General features: G+C 38.8%; 2 protein-coding genes across 4 annotated transcripts in view; one reads left to right on the top strand and one right to left on the bottom strand.

The window, feature by feature from the left end:
• LOC129767823 (TOM1-like protein 2) overlaps positions 1-2430 on the bottom strand; it is a 46250-nt gene extending 43820 nt beyond the window's left edge. For 2 of the 3 annotated variants that reach the window (XM_055769050.1, XM_055769051.1), the window contains exon 1: positions 1690-2430. In XM_055769050.1, the coding sequence (XP_055625025.1) occupies positions 1690-1759 (70 nt within the window). In that variant the 5' untranslated portion in view covers positions 1760-2430. The remainder of the gene's footprint in view (positions 1-1689) is intronic. The other variant, XM_055769049.1, reaches the window with a different exon arrangement.
• Positions 2431-10187: 7757 nt separating this feature from the next.
• On the top strand, positions 10188-12095 carry LOC129767281 (cytochrome b-c1 complex subunit 2, mitochondrial). Its single transcript, XM_055767986.1, has 5 exons — positions 10188-10228; positions 10312-10403; positions 10553-10695; positions 10758-11805; positions 11875-12095. Exons 2-5 carry the CDS (start codon positions 10359-10361, stop codon positions 11959-11961), a joined length of 1323 nt encoding a protein of 440 aa, XP_055623961.1. The 5' UTR covers positions 10188-10228; positions 10312-10358; the 3' UTR covers positions 11962-12095.
• The last annotated feature ends 1545 nt before the right edge of the window (positions 12096-13640 follow it).

Genomic DNA, 13640 nt, shown 5'->3' with positions numbered 1-13640 from the left:
GCACAACTTGACTTCCATGTTCCCCGAAGGACTTTGTGGCAATCATTCCTGCTACAGCCAAGTTTCCATCGAACTCTATACGGATATCATGAACCGATGACAGCGATGATTCGTGAATTTTCTTTGGTGGAATCTGCGTTTGAGTTTGGAGAACCGTCAAACCGATTTAGGAATAGATTGAGGAGAGCATGACTGTTTTTATCTGTGTATTTATGTGGAGTTTCATGTATGTAAACTAGTCTAAGTTTTTATTCATTAACACAAACACAATGTCAGATGAATTATACAATATACAATACAATGTACACGACTAAAAATTCGGCTCTGTTACAGCTAATATGCTAATGAGCATGAAATAAACAAATGGGATGAAAAAAAAATCGGACAATTGATATTCGTCATGTCTACTCTTTATCGAGAATATTAAGCTTGATATAAGAGGATAAAAAGGACTGATGTGTAAAAAGATAAATATTTATCAATTAAATTTTAGTGGTGAAAAGGAATCGATTAATCGGCAAAAAAATGACGAAAAAATGTAACCTTAATTTTTAGAACACGTTTAACAGAAAAACAAGTAGTCACAAAAAGCATAATTCTACAATCGAAAGATTACTTATACACTAATTTGTATTCTAAAATTACCATCAATGTCTCGAAACAGCCACAACAAAAAATAAAACAAATTCGATTTAACGCTTCGTGTCCGATTTGCTTATTAGACGCCGCATAAACTAATGAAGAATGTGCACACGTAACGAAGCACAGCGCCAAAAAGAAAGCGCTCCACTTACGCGCTCGATATTCGCTACCAGATAGGCAGACACGATGGTTCCACAACGCCGACTCTTATTAGGCTTGCGGGAATTAATCGCTCCACGAACCGTGCTGCGACTTGTGTATAATGGGAAGCAAAACAACAGCCGCCGCCAACGAGAGGAACATCGGAAGCAAAACAAAAACCACCAATAACATAATATATAAACTATTCATGGCATGCAATTGCAAGTTAGTTATTTGATGCCGGCTGTTTTGTCCTGGTTCAGTTTACTGAATATGTCGATACTCGGCGGTTCAGTTGCACACACAAGTGCACCGTTACTGGCAGCCGCAAATACATTTGGTGCATTGCGCAATTTTCTAATATTTTTATGCGTTGTGCGGAAACTGAACGGATTGTCCCGTCTGTTTTTCTGGATGTTTCTACGAATAAGTTATTTACAAATAAGATTCTTGTTGAATCCAATCCTTGGTGATTTGAATCATTCGTCATCAGACAGGCGAAATGTTTCAATAATCAATATGATCGACCGAGAAGTTTTCATATATTGCGCACGACGCATGTTGAAACAACAAGTTTAACTCGTAGCTAATAAAGCGACTCAAACCGCAAACAAAATACTTTGTCAAGTTTCCAGTCCCAGTATGGATGACATAATCAGAACAACATTTCAACGAATTAGCAATTATATCATGTGACCATTAAAACCGACAGCTTAGCTGCTAACTGATATCCCTTGCTTCCTATGTGGGCATCGTTTATTCTATTCTATTTTCCTTCAATACGTGAATCCACTCAATCTCAAATCCCATCCACATCGAACCATTATCAAAATCAGTTATTCAATTCCTTATCACCGGTCCTCGTACAAATGTCTATACTTGTGTGTGTATACAATCATAACTCACCAATCCTCTGCCCAACTGGTGTCGAGAAAGGATTGCCCCCAAGGGCACTCACGTTGAAGAATGAAGTCATACTGATGGGGATCTGGTTGAAACAAGCAGCTGTATTTCCTTTTTTCTTAGCCTTTGCGAACCAACACAATTTTCCACAAATATATCTTTATCTAACGTCGCTTATCCGCGTAGCTCCCACTCGTTCCAGCGCTCTTAGATCGATTTTTTTTGGTTGGATTCGTTCACGACACCTCAGTAACAAGGGACGATTCCAGAGGAAACTATGAACCCAATCCAAATCCGAAGCACTTCTGAGGTCTTCCCGTATGTTTTATTCCGCCCAACGAATCCGGCGACAAATTTTCTGTTGCTTCGGAACAGCGTTCTACGCGTTCGCTTCAAAACACTCCCTCAATTATTGCGGACCACACACGCAAGCAAGGTGCACACAACCGCAGAAAACACAACATTCAGCAGCAGGGAAGATCTATGATTCATCATCTTCGTTCGCCCATTGGGACACTACATTTGTGCTCCGCAAAGCAATCTGAATTTCCAGTTTCTTGATTAGTTGAGCTCACAAAACACAACACAACGCGAATTGCATGAATCGGCCGTCACTGGAAAACTGGCTCGGTTTGGATTTTTCGGCTTTGCTCGGTTACTGCATACACTTTTTCAGCCGTCCCCCGCAATACGCAGAGCTATTTGATGATACAGCGTACTTAGTACTCAAGAAATGAGTAAAAATTTGCTTGTTATGACAGAACTGAACTCTGTCATGTGCACTCAGTGACCCATCGTGAGTTCCATCGCTTTGAGAGTGTTTGAATTTTATTCGCTAGCGTTGGTAACGCATATACGCAAATGTATGCACTGTGTTAAATTCTGGAAAGATAGTTCAACTTTCGATTTTTTGTTCTGTTCCTTTTATTATAAATTTACTTGACTGTTGGATTTTGAGGCCATTTTACCTTCCTATTTGAATAGTCGCTTTTTACGAGGGGAAATTAAAATCATGGAAAAACCTAAAGGCCCATTTATACGTTGCTAGTAGCTGACTTGACAGCGAGCAGCTATTGGGCCGGTGAACAATACAAAACAAAACACAGTAGACATCCAAGATGGCTGAAGAGTGGTTTTAGCAAGTTGGCCCACCTTAGGATATACTTCTACGCGCCTAGCTGCTGACGAGAAACTAGATACTACAGGCAAGGAGCTGGAATTGACAGGTTGTTCGTTTTCGACAGTATGAGGATAAGGCATGGAAGATGCGAGAGGGGATAAAAAATGACAGCGACTATTTTTGTTTATAAACAAAGCAGGTCTAATTTTTATGCTACATAGCGGTCCACACCAACATATACATACGCTGGGCCGGTTTCAATCGAACTAGCTGTTGTGTCTCACAACCCGCACGATTTGGTGAGTCTCCAGCTAAAGCAGCAGTCGCCGGGAAACGATATGCATGGATATCCACAGCGTATCGCTATCACTCAATCCTAACGGGTCGCCAACGATTAATGCCACCAAAGCGAATGGAACTTAGAGCAGTACGGCACAAGCCCGCCGGTAGTGGCCCTTTCATATACCCACTAGCAAAGCTCCCACAATCGCTGACATGCCAATCCCAGCAGCAACAGCAACAACCCTCACGTTCCGTAAAACAGCAATGCAGGCAACAACTTGCAGCAGTCACCGAAACACAACAATGATGCCAACAGCGTAAACAAAACCAACGTTTATACGCAGCAAACACATAGCGGTATGCACTCATCATTGCATGCCATTTGTTATCCTCTTTCTCGGAAAACTCTAGCCGTTCGTTTGGTCGCTGTCAATTCGAACTCAAGTAATGGCTGAACAGCAGTTCTGACATAACGTTCCACCTTATTATACCGCCTTGACTACAGCATTGGCTTACCAGGGATGCCAGATGATTCTTCAAATGTACATCAAATAGTCAGAAACAGCAATCAGGTCCGAATGTAACAGATGATTGATCCGAAATCGACTTCTCTATTGGCAGTTATCGTTTCAGGTTTTCAGTTGCATTAGACAATTTAATCGCGAAATACACGCTAACCGTGTATACAAATACTTTGTGCTGAATTTCTTCGAACTGAAGGTACTATCCGAAAAAGCAGAAAGACAGAAGGATTTGGGCCAGGAATTGGATGCAAGGAAAAGGAGCAACAAATACAATATTGAAGGAACTCTTTGATGATAATCCTCTGTAGCAGGGTGTGGGATATAAGGCAGACATGGAAAAATATACATCTATATATACATCATATTAATTATTCATTCATTGGATGTGTACTGACATCAACCCATTCCTTGTATAATGTGCACAACAGTATCTATAAACGCTATAAAATTGAAAATTTGTCTTCAAATGAAAGATTCTGCGATTCTCAGTCAACTTTCTATGATTAACGATTTGCCGTACATCTGGCATCACTACAAGATAATAAGAGACATGAAAGAGAATTGAGCGGGAGAGATTTAGATTCTCTTTAACGGATGGTGCATTGCATCGAGTTATGAAATCATTCTGTAAACGATTTCTGGAGCGGTAGGTGTTTCTTGGATCGAAGGAAAATATTTCCAAGATAGCCTCTGAGTGTCCAACCCTGGTCACGACACAGGGGTTTTCAGATTTTTTTTTATAGCAGATCACCTTTTATAGCAGCAAAATTTGATGGAGTTCCTGCAATTTTTAATCGATAAAACAAATCTTATTTACATTGACATTACCCAGCTGAAAACAATTCTGTTTCAGTTGCACGTCGCAGTTACACGATATCTGACCTGGTATAAACAAGATAGATTACCATATGCCCAGTGAAATTAAATTAAAGATTTTTATTTTCAAGGTGGGTTTTCATGTGGGAGCATTTGCTATAACTTTGCGGAGAACAAATTTCCCGCGGAGCACCATTTGAAAACCCCTGCTCTAGAGTACGGAGCAGTGTTGAAAAAAAAACTCTGAATAAGTGGAAACACTGTTGAATTTCATTGGTTCAAGAATACAACGCCAGGATACACTCATGAGGAATGCCATACCTGCAAGAGTAAAATTAAAAAACCACATTGATGTGCCTTTCTTTTGGAATATCGTTCAGATTGTTGTCGATATTTTTTAGAATCTCGAAAGCATCCATAGCTAAGATAATTCCGGAAATATGTGGTGCTATAAATGACAGTCTAAAATATTTTTTCATTTATTTCGCCTTGCCAGCAGCTTTGTGTACCAATTTGTGAAATGAAAATGATAGTAGATTTACAGGAGCAATAAATACACGTCAAAAACTAAAATAATGAATGAAAATGTGCTTTTTTAAATCGAATATGTAATCTGTTTCTTAGAAAAATACTTTTTTTTTGCAAGTTGTGAGTGAATTTTGAATGGAAATTGTGCCTGATAATGATTCTATATTAGAGATTCTCAAGGAAACTATCTCCCGCCAGTGTGCAAAACAAAATAATAACGATTTTGTTTAAAAAATGTGAGGGTTGTATTTGTTTTTCCAATAAATGTCAATAAATGAGTAGCTGTGTTATTTTGTTTTGTAATAATAAACATTTATAGTTTTCCAAAAGATGGATGTCATTCCTGCTGAAGATGCTGATTTTAGTCATTCGAGCTCCTGGAGTCAGGACATGATTATCACGGCCAGGCTAGCCACTTATACAAAATATTCTGTATTCTACAGATTTTTCAGAGTTAAGCCAAATTTCAGATATAGAATCTGTAGATACAGAATTACAAATTTTCAGCAAAGATACAGAATTTACAGTTTTTTTCAAAATTCAATCTATATAAATAAAAATAATTTGGTTTCCGTTCCTCACGATTTAACTCAAGAACGGAATAACGGATTTAAACAATGAGTATCAGGTTTGATGAGTCTTAATCTGCATCAGGTTTATATGGCCAATTGCCTCATTTCGCTGAAGCGGGAAATAGACAAGGCTTGGATAATGAATTCAAGCTACTCAATTCGAATCTTATAGGGCTAAAATTTAGTGACTCGGATATAACTTGATCTCAGCTGTTGGATGTCAAAAGACGAAGATTGCAGGTTCGTGTCCTGTCACGGCCGCCATAAAACACATCTCTTTTCAAACATCACAAGTATAACGAAACTATATGCTTTATTTAACGAACTCTTCATTGTACAACTTGTTCTCTTACACTAATGAAATTGAACAGAGGGTCTCCGACTTAACTCTAGTTACATGCTTTTATAACTTAATTCTATCATCGAAGAGGAAACCATTCAAATAAAAATAAACATTCATTCAGCGTACTTTGAGTCGCTGTGAACGGGGTCAATATCGAAGTTGTGTTTACTCACACTTCCGAGTGAGCGCGATAAAGCGGGGCGAGTGCAATGTGTCATTATTTAATTTCACATAGCACTCGATTCATGAGGAAATAGCTGCACGCGAGATGAATAACAATGCAACGCGAGCGTTCTATATTTTATGTGATAATAAAGAAATGTGGGCAGCGCGTGCCCGTTTCAGTTAAGTCATAGGAAAAATATAAAAAGAGGTATTGATGAGTTAGTCATATGGGAGTTATTTGAAGTTTATGTTTGGGTATGACTAATTTACTCATCGGGGAAACGATTTTGGAAGGATATTAAAACTGCGTATTGCTTACGCAAGTATAGAATAAAATTCGAGATAGAATCAAAGGGGGTAATTCTTGGTATGCTACATGATGGAAATTTTTTGTATCCATTGCTAAGGTTATTTGGAAGACATTTTTTGATGACATTCATCAGAATGTGTTGAGCGAATATTTTGCTTTACAGTGTCAACAAAACAATGTCCAGAAATCGGTTGGCTCCCACAATTCTGGACTCTATTTTGGAAGCGAAAAACTATGTGTTGGGGCAGGTCGGGCTCCGTTTTTCGCTAACGTCCAACGGTGGTCGTGGATCAGGAAACCTGAGTTGAGGTAAACCTGGTAACGGTTGTATCTGGCGCAGTTCTTACTCTGGAGCGATTGAAGCTGCTAAAGATGGACCGAAGCTGCACAGTAGTAGGTGGAATTGTGGCACATCGATCGGTGATCGGACGATGATCAAACCACTTCGAAATAATTAGCGGGAAACTTGTAACTTATAACAAAACTTTATTTGACGCCAGACAGAATGAAAAATTCGCGTCTATCTCATTCGGTGGCTGCGAGATAACTAACTTGCTCGGGATGTCGAGCGATCTTTCGCCTTATATGAGAGCGATTATGGTTGTTTGATAAGGAGCAGTGAGAGTAGAACGTTGTAGCCTTATCTCTTAAAGTCTACACTAAGGTATCAGGTACCAGTGCTATAAAGTGCCTACACTGAGCACGAACACTATGTATCGGCTCAAGGAGGAGCGTCAAGGATGAAGTTTAAGGAAAATTTGAAGGCAAAGTTCAACAAAACCATGTAAAAACATCATACATTTCAGAGGCGAAAAACTTGTCTATGATTTATTTTGTTGTATTGACACGACTTTAACAAATCATAAATGAAAAAAATAAGGTCAAAGTGAAAATGAACCTTTATTTTCTTTTAACTTTTCGATACAGATTTTTTGACTAAAAATACAAATATACAGAAATTTTCAGAAAATTTTACAGAATTAAATGTGGCAAACCCTGATCATGGCTATGAAAAAACCGATGAAACAATGAATATTCGGGAATAGTAAGAAAATATAACATAATTGCCATCTAACTTCAACTCTAAAGCATTGATAACAGTATCCTACCCTTTTCTTATGATTCGGTCGAAGATCCAGCTGCAAATGGTAGATCCAAAAAAATGGATGCACAAAACTCACAATTAATCCATCGGCAAAAGAATACAGATAGTATCGATTTCATTTTGTTGGAAGATTTCACATTCGTTCGTTTTGTACACAACATTTGTCGCCCCCAATATACAAAAGCGATGTGTATGGACGTACATTATCCGAATAACGCCAGTGTATATGGCAATTTTGCAAGGATTTTGTTTCTTGCGCAGTGACTGTTGAATACGTTGAAGCTGAAAAAGGTGTGAGGTGGACAATCAAGTAGTCTCCGGATGTGGCCGATATTGGGAATTATATTTCTTTGAAACCAGGGTAGACAAAGAAGTTAAACAAAATTAATTCTTCATTGCTGCCAGAAGAAAATGAATGGTAATGAAAACGTCTCTATTATAATTGATGATGAGACCATTGATCGCGTTCGGGAGATTAAATATCTTGGCGTGATTATTGATGACAAACTCAAGTTCAATACTCACATTGACAATGTCATCAGGAAAATTGCCAAGAAGTATGGAATCTTATGCCGATTGAAAAACGATTTAACTATGTGCAGTAAAATACAGCTATACAAATCAATCATCTCTCCTCATTTAGACTTTTGTTCTTCCATATTATTTTTAGCCAATGATACACAAATATCGAGATTACAGCGTTTGCAGAATAAAATAATGCGGTTGATTCTAAAATGTAATAGATTCACTTCCTCATCTTTGATGCTGGACGCTCTAAAATGGTTATCCGTGAAGCAAAGAATTGTTTATTTAACTATGGTGTTCATTTTTAAAGTAGTTAACGGTTTGCTGCCTCGATATTTGTGTGATCGAGTTGAAAGAGGAAGTGATTTCCATAGATATAACACTAGAAACGCGAATGAATTAAGAACACCTAATTTCTTGTCATGTGCTTCACAAAATTCGTTGTACTTCAAAGGAATAAATGTTTTCAATTCGATGCCAAGACATATTAAATGCGCAACAACACTTACAGAATTTAAGAGGCACTGTATTTCACACGTGAAAACTGTGTTTTATTAACAGTCGAACGATTTTTTTTAATTTTATGACGAAGATTTTTATTGACGAAGTTTTATACGAACGGATAATTAATGTGGACAATTTTTGGTAGTTTGTTTTTCAATGTTTTTGAGTAACCTGACGAAGTTTTTTGAACGGATTATATTATGTAGACTATCTAAATTTTTTTTAAATTATCTTTTTTTTTTAATTAGTATTGATCTCTATTATGTCTGTCATGATGGACTGGTGATGATGGACTATTTTTATTTTTATTTTGTTGTTTTTATAGTTGTATTAGTTGAAAAAAAAAAAATAAAAGTAGTCTACAAAAGTTTGAGCGTCGCGCGCGTACCACAGATATAAAGGATATTAAATTGAAAGATTTTTAAGTGCCGGTCTAGGAAATTTTCGTAAAGGAAATTTTCTCGATTTCTCTGAATGAGGATATTCATTGTCAATCCAAAGCAAGGCTGGCGGTTGGACTTGTGCTCTGGTGGACCCTTTGGCTGCAAGGGCCTCGTCGGGACCGTATCGGCTCTGTGGCGGACATGACTGAGTATTGGCTTGTCTTTGGAAATTGCAATTTTTTTGAACTTATATCTGTGAATAAAATCAGTGCGTTTTTTTTTGTGTTTGCTAAACTGATTTCAATGTTGAGAAAAAATAAATAAATTATCTTTTAGATAACTCGTCTTGCTCAAACCTCTGTAGGGGAAGGAGGCGGGACCATCATCATCATCATCATCATCATCATCAATTCAGCAGAAATTTTACATCGAAAGTTACAGTCTCTAATTTTAACACTGCTTTTCTTGTACGGCCTTGAATGATTTAAATTAAAAAACATTTATCGTTTTTGTATTTTATTAACCCTTTCCCGTACAACATCGAGTCTCACTCGTGACTCGTGGGATAACATAGGGCGCTAGAACGCAGAGTAGTGAAATCACTTGATGTGTGACGTATTGAATAATACGGAAAGGGTATTGAATAATACGGAATAGATAACCGATGGATTGAATTCAAAAACTAGAACAGCAATCGATAGTGGTGTATTATCACTCTCTTAGAAAATTTCTCTTCAAATATCTCTCAATAAATCCAAAAACAACTTCAGTTGGATTTTAAAATTATCAAACATATTCGTTTGTCTACATCTAACTTCCGAAAAGTTCTTTGCCGTTTGCTTGAGTTATTATTCCTTCTCATTAATAGCCCACGATCCAGGAACTTATGGTTAATTTGAACTTCTTGTAGTTTGTGTCTAATTGTGATCGTTATAACCCCAGGAAGTAATAGGCGTACAAATAATGATGTATTGTACTGATATTGGCCCAACGTACGTTTTCAAGAATTGATTTTTTCAAGCAATCTTTGAAATTCGACGAAAATACTCGAAAAATAATGAGCAAAGACGATAATAAGATTTGTCATTCTCGACATATTTGTCTGTCAACAGTAAACCCAACTATTTTTACGAACGTTTAAAGCGCGACGATTTCTAACCGTCGTGTCCAGTTAGGGAATAGACGCACAATAATTCAATACATAATTAATTCTCATTCCACTGGAGACATTTGAATCACATATCATTATACACCGTACTCAGGAATGATTTTGTTCTACTCAGTTGGTACGCATCAAGTTTTGACAGGACTGAGAAAAGACAGAAAAAACTTTCTGTCATACGTTCGATCCAGTGCGAGTGTTGTGTGAGTTTTGCTTGGCGAGATATTTTCCTACTGAACACGATAGATTGGGAGTTCAAGCTAAATTCGATCACGACAATTTTCAGGCTCATTGAACATTCTTCTACGAGGTCAATATACTTTGAGGCAAGGGATGGCATCCGCTGTAGCGAAAACCCCAATGCTTCGTGCGGCTGCGGTAAGTTGATTTTGACGGAAGAAAATTTTTCACTACATCGGGTAAAACCATGTCAAAATGTTACGTAAATAGTTGGTGTAATATTTAGCCTAGTGAGCCTGGCTATTTGCTCGAAAACCATGAACTAATAAAGTTTGGGATGTTTGTAGGCCCGTGGATTTGCAGCTCAGGCCCAGGCAGCTGCCGCTAGCCGTAGTTCCGCCGATGTTCAATGCACTAACCTGCCGAACAAGTTGGCGGTTGCTTCCACTGAACCAAATGCTGCCGTGGCTCGGGTTTCCATTGTTTATCGGTAAATTAATGCCAGAAAAGATAATTGTTCCTTGTTGGATTACATCCTTTGTCTTGTTACAGCGCTGGATCCCGTAACGAGACTGCCGACAATTTGGGCGCATCTCACGTTCTGCGTACCTCGGCTGGTCTGACGACAAAATCTGCGACTAGATTCGGGATTATGCGCAATTTGCAGCAGGTTGGAGGATCGTTGACTGCCACTGGAGATCGTGAGTTGATCACTTACACGGTGACCGTTACAAAGGATCACTTGGAGACCGGTTTGAAGTATTTGGAATCGGCCGCTACTCAGCAAGTGTTCAAGCCCTGGGAGCTGTCTGATTTGAATACAATGATTAGGGGTGACATTGCTCGCGTTCCAGCGGAAGTCAAGGCCGTTGAAGCCCTGCATCAGGCTGCTTTCCACAGTGGATTGGGAAATTCGGTGTACTGTCCGAAGTACAATGTCGGCAAGCACTCGTCGGAGACTATGCAGCATTTCTTCGCCAACAACTGCACCACCAACCGTACGGCCGTTGCTGGAGTTGGTGTCGATCATCAGCTTTTGGTTGGGTTCGCTCAAAGTTTGCATCTGGAATCGGGCGGTGGTGCTGAGAACAAGTCTTCCTTCAACAGCAGTGAAGTTCGCCATGAACGTGGAGGAAACCGAGCGTCTGTGGCCGTCGCTGTTCATGGCGTTGGGTGGAATAATCTGAAGGATTGTCTGGCGTTTATCGTTCTACAATCGGCTTGTGGAATGGGTCCTGTCACGAAGAGGGGTGCGAATAACGGTGCATTGACTAAGCAATTGGGAGAAAAGGTAGCTTCCAGTGCTCTCTGTCCGACTTACACCGACGACGGCTTGTTTGGATTCATCGTGACCGGTAAAGCCAAGAAGGTTGGTAAGGCCGTTGAAGACGGCGTCAAGGCGCTCAGGTCTCTGAACGTGAGTGATGCCGATGTTGCACGAGGAAAAGCTGTCACGCTCGCATGGGTGCTGGATTATCTGGAGAATCACTCCACCTTGGCGTTCGACTTGGGCGAACAGGCTGCCTTGCTGGGACAAATTTACAAAAAGGGTGAGCTGGCCGCTGCTGTTAATTCCGTTACTGCCAGCGATGTTCAAGCTGTAAGTCTACTGAAGAAAGGGGGGTTTTCGTTTGTGTTGCGAGTTTTAATGTTTCCTTTTGATTTGCAGGCTGCCCGTAAGGTTGCGTCCGGAAAGCTGGCTATCGGCGCGGTTGGCAATTTGTCCAGTGTACCATATTTGTGCAACTTGCACTAAGCTGGGAAACGCAGTGTGTGGTCTGTAGTTGGATAGGAAATTACCATTTCCACATGTTGCAACTGTTTATTGTATCAATTCATATGGCGGAAAATTGAAACATAAAGTACTCGTGGAAAATCTATGGTCTACAATCTTGTCGTTTTTCTAACATATGTCTTTAAATTACAGTTGAGGATCTGATTCGTTTCGTCAGAAGTCTTTGGAAAATCTTGTGACGATTCGCGATCGAATGATTCACGTTTATGTTCTTTATTACAACACTTGGAATATAAACACGCTAATGTCTTTCTAGGCAGGGTTCTACCAAACGAAGTTGAAGCAAAAAAATATTTAAAAAAATAAATATGCCGCCGTGAACGTTTTGATATTTTCTAATAGAAATACATTTTAAATTTAGAATCTTTTCGACATTTGAACAATAAATTAGGAAGAATTAATATAAAAATCAGGATAGCTCATATTGGTTTGTCCGGGAAGTTGATGTAGATTTTTGGGAATACAAAAGCATAATTCCCAATCAAAGCCTTATAATTCAACTTTATATCCACAGTTTTGTTCAACAATCTTTCCCCATCTTTCACGCAGCTTAAATATTCTCTTTTTTTGCTTCCTCGGCGAAAATTGTTGCAAGCCATTCTTGTGGGATAACAGGTTTGCTTGGTACTAGCTCATAATACAAAATTCATTCCAAATCTCACCAGAAACAGAGTATGATTTTCTTCGGGCGAAGATTTGGGATTCATTTCGGATTTTGGGTTCATTTCGCTTACGTCAAGTTTTTTTTTGTCGGTCAACATTGAAATGATTTTCATCACAAGTCACGATTTTCATCAAAAGCGATTTAAAAGTTTTTCGGTCAAATTGTGTGCAACCTTCACATTGTAACGATGTACGTAACCAAGCTTCACTGGATGCTCATGAATCAATATTAATTTTTTTCTCTGAATTCATCGTCCATGCTTTGGAATGAATCTTTATTCAACAAATGAGCAAAGCATATCAGCAGTGGAAGACTTGTTGATTTTTCCTAATTATGATGTTATTTGGTTCGGTTATAGATATATTTATCTTAGTCCCTCCATCAGGGAATCAGGGAATGTGCTAAAAAGTTTGGAAAATCCTGAAAAATCAGGAAGGTTGGCACCATTCACATACAATAGGACTCTTGTTACTCATACATGCAGAGCATCTGTTGGGCAAACATCATTTGTTTACATTCGTAGCTTCTATGCAGCAGAAGCGGATTCATTATCAATCGAAGTTCTTGTAGATGATTTAAATATAGTTGCGATCTTTCTATTAGCGCGAAATATTCCATAGAACATGAACTTTGTGAAACAGTTAGGCAAGCTATTTACCGAACAAGAACTTTTGTGTGACGCATATTGCTTAACTTACTAGCACCTATTTCGCGATGTTCATTGATGAACTTTCCCATTAGATTTGAATCGAAAAAATAACAGCAAAGGATTATCAGCATGTTCGGACTCTGCAAGCTGCAAGCGCCCTATCAATTGAAAAATTGAGTGTGCACATGGTACTGGACGATACCTTCCATTTATTTGGTACTAGCTGACCCAGCGAACTTCGTTCCGCCCAAAATTTAGTTTTCGTTATCACATTCACGTTTTCTTACTAAGCACATGTTCATGGGTTTAATCGCAGAAATGTTCATT

This window comes from Toxorhynchites rutilus, chromosome 2 (assembly GCF_029784135.1).
Source record: "Toxorhynchites rutilus septentrionalis strain SRP chromosome 2, ASM2978413v1, whole genome shotgun sequence".
In the NCBI taxonomy this organism is placed as follows: Eukaryota; Metazoa; Arthropoda; class Insecta; order Diptera; family Culicidae; genus Toxorhynchites; species Toxorhynchites rutilus.
The sequence above is the reverse complement of the archived record's forward strand: the minus strand, read 5'-3'. Positions and strand labels throughout refer to the sequence as shown.